Source organism: Aulonocara sp. 'chitande type north' Nkhata Bay, linkage group LG2 (assembly GCF_057382095.1).
Source record: "Aulonocara sp. 'chitande type north' Nkhata Bay isolate Kocher_YH1m ecotype deep benthic linkage group LG2, A_spYH_male_GT1.1, whole genome shotgun sequence".
Classification (NCBI taxonomy): Eukaryota; Metazoa; Chordata; class Actinopteri; order Cichliformes; family Cichlidae; genus Aulonocara; species Aulonocara sp. 'chitande type north' Nkhata Bay.
In genome coordinates, this window is record NC_141345.1 from 23,904,624 (window position 1) to 23,926,337 (window position 21,714).

Sequence of the window (21,714 nt, forward strand, 5' to 3'; positions counted from 1 at the left end):
GATTACTAACGAAAAAAATGTTCTGGTAATATATAGCACCATACGGAGTATGAGGGCCACATTAAGTAAAGAAATTATTGTTGATCATTTTGAGAATACAGTCGAAATTTTGGGATTAAAGTAAAAATTCTATTTTAACAAAAAAGTCAAATTGTGGGGATTAAATTTGTTGTTGTGAGTTAGAGAAACAAATTGATCAGCCGTTTTATCGTGTCTTGTGAAACAACATGTCCGAGGGTGTAACCACTGATATCTTTACATCTATCCACTGATAGCATTTTCATTTTGTACAAATATGGCTAATTCTTCCAAGTTTATTTTGTTGTTCCTTCTGACCATCTTTTTAGCGTCTTTATAAGTATCACCTCGCTGTGTTTATGTGACTGTGTGACCTTCCCACACTTTGGGAAGGTCCGTCATAGTTGATGACAGTGCACCAAGAAGTTCCTGGATAATGGGAAAGGTTGAGAGAACAGTCCCTGATTCTCATGGACTTGTCAGACGTGTGTTCTCCAAAACCAAAAGGCCTGTCAACAAGTTATGTTTCTTGCTTGAAATGGAGGCAACCATTTGAATCTCAGTCTCGCGTGTAACAGATTTATGTTCAACACACATGATTACTGTTTCATGTAATGTTTGGTTAAGCCAGTTAAATTCTGAGTGTTGATATTAAATGACACTATATTGCATTAATATGTAATTGTTATGCCTCAGCAGTAACAATTAGGGGCCGGAATGTAAACTTTCCTTGTTTAAACATGCACCATGGTGTGGTCTTTCTTTGCTTGTGACTTCTTGATGTTGGTAAATACAATAATTGAAAAATACCACATTACATATAATATACATATGATAATGTGCAACACATTATGGAGTATGCTTCTGCTGTGAGGTCCTGCCTCCATGCACTTATGCAATTAACCGCTAGACGGGTATATTTATAAATAATATTATATTAGGGAAATTTTCCCAGACATATTTTTGACCTGGGGGTAGAATTGAAGGGAAAATGCTTATGAACTTGCAAATTAAAAACATGATGCATTTAAAGTATCCCTTAAGAAGAGAATTTGTTCTAGTGTGCGATGGCCGAACCTGTTCCTTTTCGTGGAGATAATTTCTCCTGCCTTAAGGGAAATCCCTTCACATGGCACAGAAGAGGCTGGAGTGCAGAGAAACTGGTAGAGATGCAGGTATACAGTCTACCTGGGCCCCACAAACTATCAGCTAAAGAGAATAAATAAATTCAATTGCTGCACATTTGGCAGACTAACATTTTCAGATTAATTACACAATAAAATATATATTTTACAACATTACATGTAAAGAGTCAAGTGGAAGTTTTTTTTTTTAAGTTATTTAATGACATTTATATTATTGAAGAAGATTTTTGACATTTTACCTTTTTTCCCGTTGTCAGATATAATAAGCACACACAAAACAAAAGCAAACGGCCAGAAACAAAGCTGGAAAACCACACAACAGAACCTCCTCTGTTCCTCGCTGGCTCCAAATCTCTCAGTGGAATGATCAGTGGTTCGCTATCTGTCACCATCAAAACACTCCACAAATCCCGCGAATGATTCATTTCCTTATAAACCATTGAATCAGACACAGAAGCAGTTAGGTTCTAAATGAACCTCGGACGTCACTGATCACGTGACTCTGGCCAAAGCGAATCAAGCTTCGACACAGTGCTTCTGAAGCAGTGTGTTGATTTTTTGGACACACGCACCGGAGCTTCAGCTTCAAGCGGGCCATCACTAGTATTTAGTCCTTTGTCTGTGGTTGGTTTGTCTGAGTTTCCTACCTCTGTTTTTCCAGGTTCCAAGTTTCATGCAGTGTTTTGTTTATTTGTTTTATTTTTGTTTTTCCAGTATAGGTTTTGTTTGTTCTATTCCAGTTGTTCTTTGCTTTTTGTTTGTGCCTTTTTCTAGCAAAATAAAAGGCTCGCTTTTTGTTAATATCCATCTCAGCTCCATGTCTGCTTTTGGGTCCACGTTCACCTCACTCCCTGTCATCTGCCTCCGCAGACGTGACACTTCCACGTATGTTCAACGTTAAAACAATGGCTCATCTCCCTGAAAGATTTGTCTCCAAAAGTGAGATTTACTAATTACTCAGGTAAAAGTAGAGCCCGTACTGCACCTTTTTAAAACTTAATTACAGTGAATACAATTCTGGCCAAAAGTACTGGCAGTGGCACCACTGTTAAAACAATTTTTAAAATGTATTTGCTAATAAAAGGTTTTGAAACTTATGAATTTCCCATGTTTGTTCGTAAGAACTTCATGAATAAGTTCCCGTAACTTAAGTGAGCTTTACTTTGTAAATGAGTTTGAATTTTTTTTTTTAAGTTTTAGGAACTAATTAGATTTTACAGTGTAGAAAGGTGTAAAGAAAACAACAACTAAAAAACAAACTTTATGTGACCAAAAACTTTTGTTCACAGTTATACAGATTTGTTGGAAACAGCTGTTCAGTTCATCCGGCTGTGTATGAATGAGTTTATCAGTAAGCTGAAACTTAAGTCACATGGTTTCTGGGAAATCATGTGGTGTAGCCATTCTACTTTGACTTTCATTTTTATAGCACTCATTTGAAACGAATGTTTGATCCTGATATGTCTTATATGGCATCTCAATTATTGGCAACTTGCTTATGCAGAGATCTAAAGCTCCTTATGGTATTATATGACATCCATTTCTTGAGAGCAGCTGGGAGGAGTTTATGAGAGGGCAGACCTATCATTAAATATTACTGATCTCTATATAAAGATCAGTGTCTTGTAGGATTCATAAGAGGGCATCTGGATCTACACAAAACAGAGGTGAGTTGATCATTATTTAATAATATTTCTCTTGTAGAATAGCTCTTTATTGTCACTGTTATAAAAACAAACACATTTATGTCTGCGTGTGTATGCAAAGACCTGGTAAAATCTGTGCAGGCATGAGTATTAAAGGAAAAACATAACTTTTGCCCCCTACAGTGAGAGTCTGGGTGCTTGGTTTGGCTCCGTTTACACTTTTAGAGGGAACCATAATTTTAAACCAGTTGTAAGTTTTTGGGGGTGGGTTTCTGATCGATCACCTCCTCAAGCTAAATTTAACATTTACCTTGAGGAGGTTAAAAATTATGTAAGAAATAAGCTATAGTCTTTATAGCCCCGAGAAATTATGTTTCAGCACTAATGATACATGTTGAATGAACATTTTAGATGTTGATCTCTAGCTTCACTGTCAAGGAGCACTGAAGTTGTTATGCCAGCACATAGTGTTGCAGTATTTAACTAGGGCACATCCTGTTGGTTTTTCCCTATCCATATTTTGTAACCCATACCCATTAAATGTTTGTTTGTTTTTAGTTTAACCACTAAATGACAATGAGGAGTGATGAGGAATTGTTTAAATGAGATGATTTATGAAAATACCAACTATATTTACCACAATACAATACACATAAACTGTACAATTTAAATGCATTAAAAATGATATTTTTAAAGTTTTAATGTTAAAAGTAATCACTCAACAGAAACAAACACCATTTTTATTCTGGATTATCATGGGAGATGTTTAATGTTGAGCTCAGCTGAAATAGTTTTTGTTAATCCAGCTCATTAAGTGTCAGCCTCATAAAACAGCGACTACAAACATACGATTTTATAGAATACGATGAACAGGAAACATTTTTCTAATCTTCATTTGTCCAGTTTTGGTGAGCCTGTGTAACCTGCAGCCTCAGGTTGCGCCACCTGGTGCGGTCCTCTGCTACTGTAAGCCCATCTGCTTCACAGTTGGAAGTGTTGTGCATTCAGAGATGTTTTTTTGCATATATTTGATGTAACAAATGCTTGAGTTAAATGGTTTGAGTTGAGCCTTCCTATCAGCTTGAAGCAGTCTACCCATTTGTCTCTGACATCAGCAATCATAGAAAATCCCAGTAGATCATGCCACATTTGAAGTCAAATAAATTAATTTTCTTATCAATTCTGATGCTTATTTTGAACTTCAGCCGGTCATCCTGACTATGTCTACGAGCCTAAATGTTTTGAGTGGTGTCACATGATTGACTGACCAAATATTTGACTTAACGAGTAGCTGAACGTGTGCACCTGATAAAAAGTTCTATCTTTTTGTACTTTCATCTTTGATAAACCGAATGCATATGTGACACACAGACCTGCAGTAAAATGAGAAGCTGATGAGATGGATGATCAAGATATTGCAGCGGCAGAGGAAAACAACGACAGCACAGGAGGAGAGTCTGAAAACACGTCTGAAACACCTCCCATCAATGAGAGAAGTAATGTGATCATATTATACTGTTATAGTCAGACCTATTTAGACTATGCATCTGATTTGAGTTTAAACACAGTGAAGCATTTACCTCTTTAATTATTTAAATTTAATTTATTCTTTATTCTTATTATTTAGTTACTGTTCATTAAAATCACAAAGTAATCATTCACTGTGGTTTTAGTGATGTCTGTATTGTAACATGTTGTTCTTTTTCTTCAGTGGCTCCTGATCTCACACTTGTACTAATTGGTGATCCAGCCTCCATTGAGATCGGACCAAAGAACATTTTCCTTGACCATGAAGTGCACACAAATGTGGAACAGTTTTCCTCCAATCTGTATAATCTGTGTGGTCGACACGTCTGTGTCATTAACATGCTCGGTCTACAAACAAAGGAAATCCCTTTAAATCAGGGAGTTCATGCCTTTGTCTTACTATTACCCAACACTCTGCATAACAACCAGTACAGCTCAGGAGTGCAGTGGCTAGAGAAAGCTTTTGGGCGAGGAGCACTTTCTTATTTAATCACAGTGGTGACTCATGAAACAGGTGAAACATGTGAAAGTGCATTAAAGGAGCTGAAAACTAACACAGAGTTTAATGAAAAAAGATACCACACATGTAACAGAAGTATGATGGATGAAAAAGAGGTAGCAGATTTGTTAGAAAAAATAAACATCATGGTCTCTGAAAATGATCCACAAAGCTACACTGGACTGGTGTGTGCTGAAAACAGAGAACAGGAAGGACACCTGGAGGACAAATCCCACAAAGAAGAAAGGAAAGACTCTGAGTTAAAGACAAATAAAACAGGTACCTGCCTGTCTGTGTTTTAGGCATTTTTCCAACACTGTTGCAATTCTTAAAACAAACTCTCACAGTCAGCATGTTACGACCCCTCTGCTAGGGGACAGGGAGGAGTAACATACATAAGCCTTCACACAGGAAGCTAAATGAAAAAAAGGGGGTTTTATTGCAGAAATTCAAACAGAAAACTGACAGGGCTGCATTTTGCAGGCCACTGGGCAAATAATCAGTACACCATTGATTAGTACACAAGAGAGTGAAAAACTAAAGCTAGCCTCACGGGCAATAACACCAACAACCACCTACTCAAGCTAAGTTCAACCATAACCCGGGGTTAACAAAGTTCAACACCATGAACAGAGTTGGGCGAGCAAAGTTCAAAGAGGGAGGCAAGAAGGGCAAACTGCATGTTCAGTCCTAAGCAGAAGCCACTGAGTGAAGGATATATAGCCTTTTGTAGCCACAGATGAGTACAATCAACCACTCATTGCTTCCTGGAGCACCACAGTATCCCAGGCAGCCAGTTATCTGTGAGGGTTGACATACTGCAATTTGCATTCAGGACGGCACGAGTCTCCAGCTAGCCAATCGTCAGCGAGTGCTGGCACTCTTGCATTTGCTTGAAGAGAAAGGCAATCTCACTCCCTCCAAGGCCCAGGGCCATAACAACCCTCCCCTTAAATTACAAAACTAGGTTTTGTATACACGATCTTCACAGTTCACAGCAGAAAATAAAACAAGTCATACTCACCACCTGGACAGGCCAATAAATTTTCAGTACCCTTTTTATGCTGAATCTCTAAGTTGTATTCTTGTAATAGGGCCCATCGCACAAGGCGTCGATTGTGGTTAAACATTTGAGCAAGGAATACAGGAGAGTTGCGATCAGTGTTAATGTGTCGTCTGTGTTCATGCATTACGTGCTAACTGGTTGCCCAGACCTCTGTTGAACATGGCCCTGTCGGTTTTCTGTTTGAAGTTTGCAATAAAATCTTTATTTTACTTAGTGTCTCATGTGAGGTCTTGTGTATGTTACTCCCCCTCGTCCCCTAGCAGAGGGGGTCGTAACATAAGTACACATAAGTACAATGGACAAAACTGTGAATCTTAATTTTATTAGATACAATTAATGTAGTGACAATATTTATTTATGAACAGTAATGTTAGAATTAGCTCCTCTAATGTCTGATTATTGTTGAACTCATTAAAGAAACCTAACTGGTGCTTTGGAAAAATCTGATTTATTTAATGAATCTGGGTTTTTTTCTGTCTAGATCAGTGGCTCTCAAATTTTTCACAATGAGTACCACCTCATAAAATATATAAAGTACTACCCTTATGACCGACATTAAATTACAGTAGTATAGGCCTATTTAACACCATATACAGTTTGCACAAGACAATTTTATTTCTTATATGAATGTTAGTTATTTTAACTGTCATAAACAGGATGTGAAAAGTGATAATAATAATAATACTAACTGTACAGCATTAAAACATTCATAGCAGGTGGGATATCCAATCTTTAAGTGATGACGTATGAACCCTGCTTCCGGATCCAAACTACTCTGTGTTTATGAAGGCTGTTGTGTTTTTAACATGTTTTAATGCTTTGTATCTTCTTCTATTTAATCTGAACAAGCCCCTAAAAAAGGCAGTGATCACTGTCGGCCTCTCTCAGTTTTTATTACCACTATTTATTTTAAAGCTCAGTTTTTAAAACCTTACAATGTAACTACAGCCCAGCCAATGCAGCAATAAATGAATGACTAACCTTGTATTGTGGATGGATTATCTCAGTTGTTCTCCTGACTGAAGTTTGGTCCATTTACAGCATCCTGCCATTTGATTGTATTTGTCCCTAACCACTGGAAACTCTTGCGTTAACTTTTATTGTTAACTTTTTATTGTTTAGTTTTTATTGTTTAGTTTTCTGTCTTCATTTATGTTGTACGTTTTCATTTTTCAGAAATCCCTCAATCAGAACATGGTATATTATTTAATCTTATTTTTTGGGGGAGACTTCCCGCGTACCACTAGAGGGAGCCCACGTACCATCATTGGTACACGTACCACAGTTTGAAAACCACAGGTCTAGATAATATTAAAAGCAGAGTTCTGTTGGTTTAAGTAGGATCAGTTGTTCCAGCTCCTATGCACGTTTCAATTATTTGTTTCTAAGGCTATCTGGCCGCAGTTGCACTTTTACATTATTCAACTATAATTGAGCAAAAGTCATATGTTAGCTAAACATAAAGTCCTCTGTATGATGATCTTCAAACATATTTCTTTTGCTCCATGAATGTGTCTTGCCTTCCCTGTTTTTTTTTCTTTCTTGCCTGCTTTCTCTAACTTTGATACCATCTCTGTCCTTCAGTTATTCTGTGGTGAATTTTGAATTTCATTGCTTTTCACAGTATTAATGTCAGAGTTATAGAATTGTCTAACAGCTCAGATGGAGGCCAGGATTCATTCAGAGGAGAGCCACAAAATATCCATTATATAAACCTCAAATAAACTGTATTATAGATGACCTTTATACTGTGAAGAAGAACACAGAATATCATTATGTTGACTCATTAGTGTGTTGAAGTTATCACACTAGGTTCATTTCTAGTTACCAAAACAGAAACTGGTTCCCTTGATCCTGCATTGTAAAGCAGATATTTTCTTTGCAGAAGAAGAAGACGAGGAGGAGGATACAAATGAAATCAAGGTAAATGTTACTTTTTTGTTTTAAAAAATGTTCATCATTGCACACCAACATTTACTTTCTAAAATGAATATCAGATATATGACAGAGACACTGGAATTGTGTATTAACGGGTCATAAGATGTGAGCCTGTGAGAAATGTGTGAAAAAAGACATTAACTGCTGGGTCATCTGTAGTCCGTTTCGTCTTTAGTCTACATCAGTGGTTTTCAGCTAACAAACAAATGACAGTATTTGTTTCTCAGAATGAAGAAGGCACTGATGTCAAACAATCAGAGAGTACTGATGACAGCACAGCATTAAGAGAAGAACCTGAAATCAAGTCTCCAGTGTGGTCCCCAAACAAACAGAAAGGTAACGTGTTCATTTTGTGTTCATTTACACAGTAACTTATATAGAGACAGTTTGAGAATTCATAAATTAAAGTGTGATGTTTGTATGTTGTGACCCTGGAGCAGAAGAAACTGATGTTGATGAAGTAATCATTAGTAAAAGCAACAAATATATGTTTAGAAACTCTGAAGAGGGTGATACAGAAAATTACACTAATGTGAGATGTCAGACTGTTTCAACTAACACCACAGAGCATGAGCTATGCTTCATATGCCTCTGTTTCTAATGCTTTTCTGCAAAATCTGGATCACTACCAATGTACACTCTTGTTGAAGTGTGCATGTTTAAATTACCACCAAACTTTGGCTATAACTGTAATATAATACATTTGCAGTTAAATAGCACCTTTTCAGTCTTACTGACATGCAGATGTATTTTTATATTCATAAACTGATGATCTCAAAGTGAGTGTTGCTAAAACAATCGAAAGGTACAATCCCATTCTACAAAAGCAGGGACACTGTGGGAAATGGAAATAAAAACAGAACGCAATGATTTTTTAAATCTTAGACATCCATATTTTATTCACAATACACAAAGATGTTGTATCACATGTTTAAACTAGAGATGGCACGATACCACTTTTTTATGTCCGATACCGATACCGATATCATAAATTTGGATATCTGCCGATACCGATATGAATCCGATATAGTGTTTTTTAATCAACAAAACTGTTTTTTAAATATCTTGCTGCATTTTGTATAAGTTCATACTCAAGTTTAAAACAACAACTACACTAAAGCTATTCTGTTATACCTGTATGGAAAAAAAAAAAAAAATTCATAGTTCAGCAATACTGATCAATCTAATAAACTTAAACCTACACCATCCTCCCTATTCTGGTATTTTAAAGAGTACTTAGCATATATATTAAGCAACCTAACTAATAGGGTTCCAACTCCCAGCAACAACAAAAATAAATAAATAAAAAATAGGGAACCACCCCTCACACTCCACCTCATGATGCTTAATCGACGTAATCAACCTTAATTTGATGCAGTGTGGAAAAAAAAATGCACAGAAATCAATTATTTTTCAAGAAATATTAAATAGATTCAACATCTTTCTTCAACAAAATTGCAGACTGCACAGATGGTACCTTCACAAAGGAAAAAGTACTATAGCTTACTAGGGTATATATATTAGACTTAATAGTCACTATATACAGTAATGGACTTCTATTCATTTTGCATCAAATTAAAACTTTGGCTGTCAGATAATTATTTATTAAAAGCTCGACATTTTAAATGAGAATAAGAAAGAAAAGTATGTCTTTGTGCCCCCTTTTCCCTGTTAATGCCCTATCGGCCCCCCTGGCTAAACTTTGCTAGATCCGCCCCTGCACAGTTACCAGCGTCAGCTACGTAGAAAAAGATCCTCGAGTAGAAAGTAAGATTAAATACATTCTAACAACAGCTTATAGAGCTTAAACGTGCTTCTGTTGTTCAGCCGCTGGTTTCCTCTTTCTGGTGCAAAGTGGGCCAAAAGCAAACAAGAGACACGGACTCGCGACAGAAAAGCCGATCAGCTGATCGTTAAGCAGTTTCATGATTGAAGTAGCAGCCGGAGAGCGAGAGGCAGTCGCTTGTTAAGCTTAACGCAGGAATGCTTTACAAACATTCAGAGATGGACTTACACACTTGCTTTACTTCTCTCGGGATAACTTTGTCGGAGATGAAATGCCGGGTTGCTAGCGAAGCTCCAAATGCTATCCAGACCACCGACAGGTCCCGCATGCCACAGCCGCTCTATCACGTGATGCATACTGCTCCGACGTGCTAACGTTCTGAGGCGAGTTACGGCGTGTTGCAAGTTTTGTGAGGTGCTTTCGTGATATTTAATGGATCGGATTACATTTTTTATTTTTCTCCGATATCCGATCCAGTAATTTAGGTCAGTATCGGACCGATACCGATACGTAATATCGGATCGGTCCATCTCTAGTTTAAACTGAGTAAATGTACTTTTAAAATGGAATTTGTCCCCACCAAAAAGTAGGGACAATATGTTCCTTTAACAATAGTCTATAAAAGTCCAGGATCTGAGACCAATTGCTGGACTTTTAGGAAAGTAATGTCATCCTATTCTTGTCCGGCATATGATTCTATCTGCTTTTCCACTTTGGCTTCATTTTAAATTAACTTTGGCTCAGAGAAGACTGTTTGTGCATTGTGTTCACATAGATTTAGAAAAAGCAGCTGGAGTGCCAGAAAAATACCATAAAACAGAAATTTACCATCATGTAAAAATGCAAAGCATCATGAAATGCAAAAAATACTTAAATATCAAATATATCAAATATACTGACAATATAAATGCAAAATACAATATTTAAGCACAATTTACTAACATGTACTGATAAGTACACAAGTGCCACCCGCGACCCTTTGCCGCATGTCTCCCCCTCCGCTTTATTATCAGTCTTCACAAAACTTGAAATTGTTTGCAACTTCTATTACTTCTATAAAAATTGAATGTGCTCCATTCCAAATAGCTTTTAATGAGCCATACAAATGAAACAGAATAAAAATCAAAAACATCTAGCAATTAAACTAAACTTAGAGTTACACTGATTATGGCAAATCCCCCTGCTGCTGCAGACATCTAAAGATCTTTGGACACTTTAAACAGCAGAGTTATGCTTCCATCCAAGTCCAGATGAGAGCAGGTACAGTTCATGTTTTTTGTGAAACACAATGAAACACTTGCCGACCCTTAAGGAAAAGTCACCAAGACTGACTGTCCACCACCTGCTAGAAGTGTTGTTCTACCCTTTTTCATCTTTTGCTTGGATTTACTTAACAGGATCAACACTCAATAGTAATTCTTAATTAAACACAGATTCCACTATAATGCGCCTTCTTCACATACTATCAATAAAAGTAGCAAAATAGTTGGAATTTGCAAAGAGCATGCTAATGGTGGGAGTCTGCATTTTATTCCTGCACCAGAGTAATGTGTATGACCGAAGTGATTAGATTTGACTGATAACTCAAAATCTTTACATTTTTAATAATTAAAAATCATTAATCTATGTATTTGTGGCATGCAGAGAGGTGGCTCATCTTAAAATCAAGACAAACACTGCAGTCTGGAATCCCCATGCAATTCAAGAGCTGTTACAACCAGCTTTATTGACTATACAAAAAAAGTAAATAATTATCAAATAAGCATCCTCCAGGAATTAAGTTAGAAAACAAGGGGACAGAGCACAATTTAAAGTACTATTAAATTTACTATTCACCCTAACTCAGTGATCACACTCCAAAACCACAACACAGTGCTTCAGAAGCTCTGTGTCAAGGCTTGGTTTGTCTGGCTAGGTTCACGTGATCGAAGTGAATTGTTTGCTGGATTTTTGGTGTATTTTGGTGTTTTACAAGTAAAGGTAGGGTACACAATGACAAGGAAAGTTTATTCCTTAAAATTATTTATTAATAGAGTCCTGCTGAAATCTGTCAGCACGACTCTTTGGACTTGTAACTTGTTCTGTAATTTTACAGATTTATTTCTTACAATACAGGTAAAAAAGACTGTGTAGTTTTTTTGCTTTTTTTTTTTTCAACTGCACCTGTAAAAAAAATGAAATTTCTATAGTAGAAAGAGAGAAACTGAAACTTTTTGTTATGTGTGGCTTACTTTTTGTAGTATGAATAGCCATGAGGGAGATTTTTGTCAGTAGGAAAAGCTATAAAATTGACAATACAGGTCCAAAATTTATGCTTGTGCTTGTTTGTGGTGAGCAGCAGATCAAAAAAAGTCAAGAATTATAAATGTCTTTATGCACACATTCAGGCCTGTGAGACTCATTTAGACACTCTAGACGCAGACATTTCTGCATCTCTGCCATCCAATGACATTTTATATGTTGTTTATTTTATATGCTTTTCAAGAGTGAACTGTAAAGTTAGTCTTTTACAAGGAAACTATTTTTTATTCAGCATTTTCATAAAAGCTTGATCTCTATGCATTTACTACTACTAGGGAGGACACACATGAAGTTTAAGGCCTGGACAAGTTTGAAACCTTTTGTCCTCCACAGTGGAAATGGCTTAGAAAATTGAGCAGGTTGGAAATATTTATATGTGTTTGTATATTAGAGTTATAAGAACTTCTTGTGCTGTGTGGGTGGTTCAAGTTGTTATGTGTCAGGTTTCGGCATTGTGCAGGCAGGAGTTGGACCCAAAATGCAGGCTCTCAGACATGAGGGATGAACTCAAAATTACAGCTTTATTGGCTGGCAAGGAAAATGCATGTAACACGAAAACTCAACTAAACTGGGAAAGAATAAACTAAACTCACAGGATAAACTCACAGCAAAACACAAGCATGAGGGATGACACGACACTGACACAGAGAAACTCAGGGCTTAAATACACTGGGGAATAACGAGGGAATGAATTCAAATTTTATTTGTCACGTACACAGTCATACACAGTACGATATGTAGTGAAATGCTTGGACAACTGCTCGTGACCTAAAGAAAACAAAAAGGCTATGAATAAGATAGGAAATAAATATGAAAAATTAAAAAGGGTAAATTTAACTAGGAAGGAATAAGATAAAATATATAAATTAAAGTTGAAAATAAAATAACTGTACAACAAAATACACAATACAGAACTATATAAGAATGTATGAAGAAATATAAATAAATATATACACAATAACAGCAGCTGTACAGTATTAACTGGAAGTGAAGAATGTAGTGACCAGTGTTGTGCAATCCACATTATGTCTTGTGCAGTGCAAATATGCTTAAAGTGATTAAGTGATGAAGTGAAAACAATGTCCAGAATGTCCAGTGTGTGTGTAAGAACCATATGTGTGGGTCAGTACTGTGTGGTGGTGTGATTGAGAGACCGTATCGCCTGCGGGAAGAAGCTCCTCCTCAGTCTCTCTGTGTTGGTCTTCAGGGAGCGGAATCGCTTTCCTGACCTCAACAGAGAGAACAGTCTGTTGTTGGGATGGCTGAGGTCCTTCACGATCTTCCTGGCCTTGGTCCAGCACCGCCTGCTGTAGATTGAGTGCAGGTCAGGGAGCTCGGAGAGGATGGTGCGCTCAGCTGATCGCACAACCCTCTGTAGAGCTCGTCTGTCCAGCATGGTGCTGTTCCCGAACCAGGTTAAGATGTTTCCCGCCAGGATGCTCTCTATGGTGCACGAGTAAAAGTTCCTGAGCACCTTGGAGGGCAGTTGGAAGTCTCTCAAGCCTCTGAGGTGGTAGAGACGCTGACGGGCCTTTTTCACCACGGTGTTGATGTGACAGGACCATGACAGGTCCTGCGTGATGTGAACTCCGAGGTATTTGAAGCTGTCCACTCTCTCCACTGGGCACTCGTTGATGACAGGGGTCTGGTAGTTCCTCTCCTGCTTAGTGCTGAAGTACACTATCAGCTCCTTTGTCTTACTGACGTTTAGAAGGAGGTTTAGAAGGAGACACAGAAGGAGAGCACAGCTGGGGGAAATCAGAACTGACGAGACAATTAAGCAAAGCAGGATACACTCACATGAGACACAGACCTTCAAAGTAAAACAGGAAGTATAACACTGAGATGCGGACTAGACACTGTGGAGACAGATCAACTAAGAAACAGAGACATAAACCATAAGGCATAGAACTCAAAGAATCAAAAGGCTAGAGATGATAAATAATACACAGAGGGAAATACTAGGAACGGAACACAAGAAACTAGACTCAAGGGAGTAACTAAAGACCAAAAATGAGAACATAATTCACAATACAAAGTGACAAAAAACACAGGAAACTAAAAAAAAAAAAGTCAAGAACCCAGGTCCCTGACATTATGGGCCTGTCCTTTAACCACTGATCAAAAGCTTTGAAAATGAGCATAGCCAAGATTTTTCCACTGTCAATGGTAAATACCCTCCACAAACATCTGTAACAAAGGGGTTTAAAAAAAAGAAAGAAAAAAGAAAAAAGAAAACCTGGTTTATATATTAACAGGAATAAGTAAAAATTGGTTACCGAAAGCATTTTTCAAGTGTTCCTTTATTTAAAAGTGGTCACCACAGCAGGGTTTTGGGTCTCCTAGTCTCAAACCACAGATCTTTTGTGTTTTTAGTGAATGTGTTAACCACTGCAGTGTGGAGTCAAAACAAAAAGAAAAAAAATTGACAGGTTGTGCAGAAAAAACTGTATTGCTTCTATCACACATTGATTTGGCCTTTTGGTTCTATTTTAAACTTCAGGAACCTCTGATGTGGACTTGAACGTAAATAAGAAAAACATCAGTGGAAACAAGCACAAGGTAAGAAAAATATTATCAAATAATTAATTTACTTTACCACACTGTACAAAACTATAAATTTGTTACATAAATGTAATTTCTTATTTGCTGCAGTCAAGGAATGACTCTGAAGTTAACAAGAAGGAGTCATGTGAAAAAGAAACTGAAAAACTGTTTGACAGACTTCACATTCAAGAAAATCTTCAAAGGAAGTTTCTACCAGCAGATTTTCTTCAGATACGTCCACCTGTGGAACAGCACCATGTCACATCTGAGACAGATCTAACATATACTTTTCTTCACAGGCTGATGATGTTAGATTACAGGGCCAGATATGTTCGTGTGAAAGCGGACGGTCCTGAGGGGACACATCCAAAGTCTGTTCGAGTGATTGATATCACTAAGAAAGATTTCATTAATTTGGATGCTTTATTAAGCATGAGTGCAGACACGCGTCAGTCAGAACAGACTCATTTGCATCCAATGGATGTTCAGATGGCAGTATTTCACTGCTCAGACAGCTTCCTTAGACAGATGATGATTACAAAGCTCTCTCAGTGTCAGTATGCCTTACCACTGCTTGTTCCTGACCCAGTCACTATGGAGATCGAGTGTCCTCTGTGGACTTTCAGACAAATAACAAAGACCTGGAAGGTAACTGAAAACGGCTCAAACATCGTCACTATGAAGAGTGTTCCAGTGTATAAAGCTCAGACACCCTTGGTGTCATTTTTCCGCCTGGGTTCTCTGTCAGTGTCTAAATCTCAGCTGATGAACACTTTGATCAACGACCGTCACAACACCTTCTTCCACAGAAACTGTCCAGGAAGCACCAAGTCTCGCTATCTGATGGATGGTGTGGCAGAGATTGCCTGGTACTGTCCTGCTGGAAAACCCAATGATGCCTTCAATGACTGCATTGCCTTTTGTAATCTTCATGGTGATGCACTGTTGACTGAAAGACAGCGCGACATACTGATTAAAAGATCTTTAGTCACAGTTGTTCTTGTTGCATCTTTGCAAAAAGATGAAAGCTTCTCAATTATAACAGCTCTTTTTGAGTCTCAAAACCATTTCATTTTTCTCACTGTTGATGACGACCGTGATCTTTTTAAGACAACAACTGGACAATACATCATGGGTCTCAAAGGCAAAAGCCAGTCAGATATATCTGAAGAACTGAAACAAATTATTCGAGAGGTTTCGTCATCTCTAGATGGTTCAAACTTGAAATCATCTTTCCAGCTTGAAACCATGGCTGAGCTCTCTGAAATCAGAGTGGATGAAAGCGTCCCAGCCTGTCAAAGAGGGAAATCTGCTGCTATGATCATAGTGGATATTCTTTCAAAGGATAACATGAATGTTTCAAAGCTTAAAGATGAATTCCTTCCTTATCGGGGTGATCTGTGGCATCAGTGGAGCAAAATACATAAAGAACTGTATCATCTCAGAGGAGACATCGAAAAGGAGAAATGTAAAAAGGAACAAGAACTGATGAACATACGTCAGAAACAATGTGCTGCTTCATTCAGTAAACTCGTGGAGTTGTTCATTGTAAGTCTCTCATCTTTTTCACCAACAGACAAACAGTATTTCCTGAAATGGATTCAAATCTTAATGGATGATCTCTCCACAGATGATCTTTCCTCAGTTCTCCAAAGCTATGATGAAAAGTGGTCTGAGGTCTTGGCTTTGAAGAACAAACACATGAAATCAGATCTGTTAATAAAAAAACAAACTGAGCTTGAAGAAATATCCAGAAAACTGCAGTCTGCAACTTTTGGTTTGGAGCACATCTTCAGAGAAATGGGACAGATCTATGAAGCTCATAGAGCAATAGAAGGAGAGAGCAGACACACTGACTGGTCTAAATACCCTGAGCTGGCTGCACAGCTGATGATATCAGGACACCCAATAGAGCTGATGGATGGTGATGCAGGTCATGTGCCTTTAACATGGATCTCCAGTCTTTTAGAGGAAGTCATCAAGAAACTGGGGGACCAGACAGTTTTTGTGTTGTCAGTTTTGGGCGTACAAAGCAGTGGAAAATCAACAATGCTAAACACCATGTTTGGGTTGCAGTTTGCAGTGAGTGCAGGCAGGTGCACCAAAGGTGCCTTCATGCAGCTGCTCAAAGTATCAGAGGAGATGAAGAAAGACTTGAAGTTTGACTATCTTCTAGTGGTGGACACTGAAGGACTACGTGCTCTTGAGCTGGAAGGTAACACCACTCATCACCATGACAACGAACTGGCAACATTTGTTGTTGGTCTGGGAAACCTGACACTGATCAACATCTTTGGAGAGAATCCATCTGAGATGCAGGACATCCTGCAGATTGTTGTTCAGGCTTTCATGAGGATGAAGAAAGTTAACCTTTCTCCCAGTTGTGTGTTTGTTCACCAGAATGTTACAGATGTCGCAGCAGCAGAGAAAAACATGGATGGAAAGAGACGCCTGCAAGAAAAACTGGACCAGATGACCAAACTAGCAGCTGAAGAGGAGGATTGTGATGCAGACTGCTTCAGTGATGTGATTGAGTTTGATGTCCGAAAAGATGTGAAATACTGTGCCCAGCTATGGGAGGGCAGTCCACCCATGGCTCCTCCTAATCCAGGTTACAGTGAGAGCATCCAAGAAGTGAAGAACACCATCCTCTCTAAAGCTTCACAGTCTGCTGGGATCACTCTCACACAATTCAAATACAAAATCCAGGACCTGTGGAGTGCCCTCCTCAATGAAAACTTTGTTTTCAGTTTTAAAAATACACTTGAAATTGCAGCATACAGAAAATTGGAGATCCAATATGGAAACTGGACCTGGGACCTCAGGAGCAACATGTTGACTGCTGAAAATCAGCTTTATAACAGAATAGAAAATGGAAATCTTGACATGGTGAAAGTGAGTGACCTTACAAAAAAAACAAGCAAGACATATGAAGAAATAAAAACAGCAATGAAAAAGTATTTTGACGAAAACAGAGAAAAAGAATTTTTGGCTCAGTGGAGAGGCCGATTTGAAACCAAACTCAAAGAGGTTCACGATGAACAGGTGAGCACAGTGAAAAGAAAACTGGATGAAGTTATTCAACAAAAGGAGGCTCGTAAAAAGCTGGATGATAAGAAAAAAGAGTTTGAGGACAAGCTGCTACAGAAGAGCAAAGAGCTCGCTCAGCAGCTGAAGGATAAGGCCAAAGATGAAGAAGAACTTCAAAAACAGTTCAACTGTGTTTGGAGTGACTTGGTCACTGAAATAACAGCAGATATAAAACCTGTTGAAGACATCGACCTGGAAGAGGATCAGTTTAAAATCCTCCAAGAACTTGGTTTTGAACATATTCTCATAAATGAATCCAAAACAAGTGGCAGTTACAAGAAAATATCCAGTGTTGGTGATTATTCAGATTATGTCATCCTTCAAAAAAAAAAGGATCTTTATGAGGCAGGTGAAAGTGAACCATCTCAAGATATTGTGAAGGATGACAGTCACGCAAGTAAACTCGGCGCATATGTTAAACAACCTGTCTCAAATTTTTGGAAGTATACCAAAACATTTTTTGGATATAATTCAAACACAAAACAAAAACAACATAAATCACACAGTGCTTTATCTTGTCATGAACAGCAACAGATCAGATTGCTCATTGACAAAGCTGAAAAACTGTCCCTTGATTCAATCAGAGCCAAACCTGTGGCTACAAGAGGCTACACATCAGCTTACTTGCAAGAAGTGGCAAAAATTGTAAAAGAAAAAGTGGAGAAATTTCAGTCAGAAAGTAAATGTACTGTGAAGAAGGACTTTAAAGTCGATCTCTTACTGTATGTTTTCTACAAAGCAGAGATTTTGCTTCTAGACTCCCAGGAGGAATTCAAAATGAAGCATGATCCACTTACTTATTTAGAAAGCAAGAAAACACAGTATTACAATGTTTTTAGAAGCTTTTGCAAAGGAAACTTATCTGCTGTTGTGCTCGCAGAACTGATCTGTGAAAAGCTGAAAGCTTCCATTGTTGAGGCTGTCTGTAACAAGACTGCCATTGGTCTGGCTGGAGAGATGAGGTGTAGTTTCCCAGCATTCAATGGGAACAGGCTGAACTTGGAGAAACATGTGCTGAAGTCACTCGCTGAGAATGAAAACGTTGATGATTTCATCACCTACATCAGAAATCCAAGGAGACAAACAGAAGCTTTTATAAAAGCAGAAGTAAAGAAATACATCTTCAGAGATCACAAAGATGAAACTGTGAATATACTCAAGAAAAATGTTGATGACATTAACATGCTGATGAGTCAAGCTTTATCTACAGCAACACAGAAAGTCCAAACTCAGAGAGGAGACATAAATATGTGGCTGAAGGAATTTTCTAGTTTGTTAAAAGATGAGTTAACTCTTGATACGTTTTCTTCTCAAAACTTCAGTGACATTAATAATTTTGATTTCTTAATGGAAGCATTAAAGAAAGAATTTACACCCATAAGTGATGAGATAAGGAGTCTCTCATTGAATAAACTGAAGGAATCCAGGCTGAAGCCTGATGAAATCCTCATTGATCAGCTGTGTAATTGTTGCTGGGTAAAATGTCCCTTCTGTGCAGCTGTTTGTACTAACACCATTGAAGGTCACAGTGGTGCTGACCATAGTGTCCCTTTTCATCGGCCTTCTGGAATTAAAGGATGGCACTATAGAGGCACAGTGGAATTCAGCATTGATTTCTGCACAACAAATGTTGCAAGTGATGGCAGTTTTTATCCTTGTCATGATTCAGAGGAAACTGTTCCCTATAAACGGTACAGAACTGCTGGTCCAGAGTATGCTGACTGGAGAATCACCCCTGATGAGTCTAAACTGGTGTACTGGAAATGGTTTGTGTGTCGATTTCAAAAGGAACTGGAAGAGCACTACAATTTCAAATTCCAGGGTAGAGGAGAGATTCCCAGTGAGTGGAAAACAATCTCTAAATGCAAAGCCATTAGAAGTCTAGATGAAATGTGCAAATGAATCAAAGAAACAGCATTCTTCGGTTTATATGTCTTACATAATGACGGAAAGAAAGATTTAGTGATTCAAGTAAAATAGCAGATTCTTTTTAGAAATGACAGGATTATTACAACATAGTTATACATAATTCTAACAATTAAAGAGACTCACAGCATGTGAGATTAGACTCTTACTATGTAATAATTATTGAACATTTAAAAGTAACTCTTATTGAAATGTAGCTTTTGTAATAAAACCTTTTTGTGTGTATTTTGCACTTACATTGAACAAATACATTCATTTTACTTTATCTTTCTTTTGCTGAAAGTTGTTGCAGATAAAGTTAAATTAGAATTATTTAATCAATTGTGTCCAGTAATATAATCTGAATCATCTGAATTTGTCTCATGTGTTAATATTCTGTATATTTTGTAATTTTATTTTATTGTCTTCTGTTGAACAACTTCCAGTTTTTCACCTTTGTATATTAATCAAGTTTTCTAATTACAGTTTAGAGGAAAGGAGAGAGATGAAACATAAATATCCACTGACAGATTAAGGGCTCATGAGATTTGTTTACTTGGTTATAATAAATTTAGAAAAATTTAGACTTTTTGTTTTCAACATTGTCTAACTTTTGTTTTCATGATGATATCTTTTTAGACCATTTAGTGACAAAATAAATATAACTTCATTGCAACGAATGGTTGTTGAGTTAAATGGTTTGAGTTGAGCCTTCCTATCAGCTTGAAGCAGTCTGCCTGTTCTCCTCTGAACTTTGACATCAGGAATTATCACTGTTGAGATTTAAATATATATATTTTAAGGCTTATTTTCTTATTATATTGCTTTGTGTACTTTAATAATGAAGGTTTGTACAGCAAGGCCACTTTTGACTCATAAACTAAGTGGTCAGCCAGACTAAAAAACAGGAAGTTAGTGTAGAGCTATACAAGTATATTAATAAATACAGGAAGCCAGACAGAAAAGAGGAACTTTTACCATATAAGGAGTGTTTGTATCAAAACTGTGTGACGTGTAAAGTACCAAAATAACACCTATATGTGAGACGTTTTTAAATTCTAATGTTAGAGTTTCTGCAACTGGCTTTTGGGGCTGTGCAGGGCTCTCTCTTCCGGAAGATGATTGAATAAAAAGAAATATAAATGTTTTGAACACTATGAGTCGGGTTTTCTCTGTTCTATCATGGGGATAAAAGGATCGGGTTTTAATATCACCCACCCACAAAGCTGGACTGTCCGGTGGGTCGATGGTGATTTTTCGTTTTTATGGGCCAATGTTTTTTTTTTTGTTTGTTTTTTTGTAACGGTATAAACAATAAAAGGTGGTGGATTGGCCAATTGGTCATGATCGACTCTGGGCTGGACCAATCACAGCCAAGGAGGTCAGATGCACCCTCCCCCTCAGGGGTCATTTTTAAAGTATATATAAAGTTTTTCTGAATGATCATCTTTTTACCCTCAACAACATTTAACATTTAGCACGAAGAGAAGATAAATGCTACAAATCATAAGGTATAACCAGATCTCAGCACCAATGAGAATTTCTGAGTAAATATATTAGACAGTGATCTCTGTCAGATTTATATTGTTGGATTGTCATTTATGCTTAGAAACATATAATCAGTAATGCTTAGAGATATATAATCGATTGCATATTGATAGAATGTTTCATCCTTAGTAGTCTGCAAAGACTCTGTGTGCGTTCCAGAGTCCTCTGGCATACACGCATATCCTAAGGACATGAGAGAGGTCAAACCTTCTCTTTCTGATTTAGAGTATAGGACAGGGGTTGGCAACCCTAGCCACAGTTGGCACGCGAAGGGTTAACTGATGGCACGACCATAGCTGGACTAGCCATCGGGCATACCGGGCATTTACTCGGTAGCCCGATAATTTTCTTTTTTTTTGTAACGGTATAAACAACAAAAGGTGGTGGATTGGCCAGATGCTGGCCGGTGTTAGTATTGCCCTGTAGAAAATACAGTATCCTTCTGTTAAACAATGTGCCATTAAAAACTGTAAAATAAATTACAGTATGGTGGCAGTAAATTGTCAGTGTTCGGTCCATACTGGGCAGTGTCTTCTCAGGAAAATGAAACCTATCTTTTCCTGTCACATGGTTTCTGGGAAATCAAGTGGTGTAGCCATTCAACTTTGGCTTTTCCTTTCGATATCACTCAATTGAAACTCATGTACACTCCTCTAATATGACATGCCATTTATTGAGAGCTGCTGGGAGGAGTTTGT

At 37.7% G+C, this 21,714-nt stretch overlaps 1 protein-coding gene across 1 annotated transcript; it reads left to right on the forward strand.

Annotated features, from left to right (window-relative positions):
* The first annotated feature begins 2,616 nt into the window (after positions 1–2,616).
* Positions 2,617–20,949, forward strand: LOC147337839 (interferon-induced very large GTPase 1-like). The gene is made up of 7 exons (XM_086311752.1): positions 2,617–2,830; positions 4,181–4,305; positions 4,521–5,114; positions 7,787–7,824; positions 8,067–8,175; positions 14,430–14,488; positions 14,582–20,949. Exons 2-7 carry the CDS (start codon positions 4,209–4,211, stop codon positions 19,463–19,465), a joined length of 5,781 nt encoding a protein of 1,926 aa, XP_086167878.1. The 5' UTR covers positions 2,617–2,830; positions 4,181–4,208; the 3' UTR covers positions 19,466–20,949.
* The last annotated feature ends 765 nt before the right edge of the window (positions 20,950–21,714 follow it).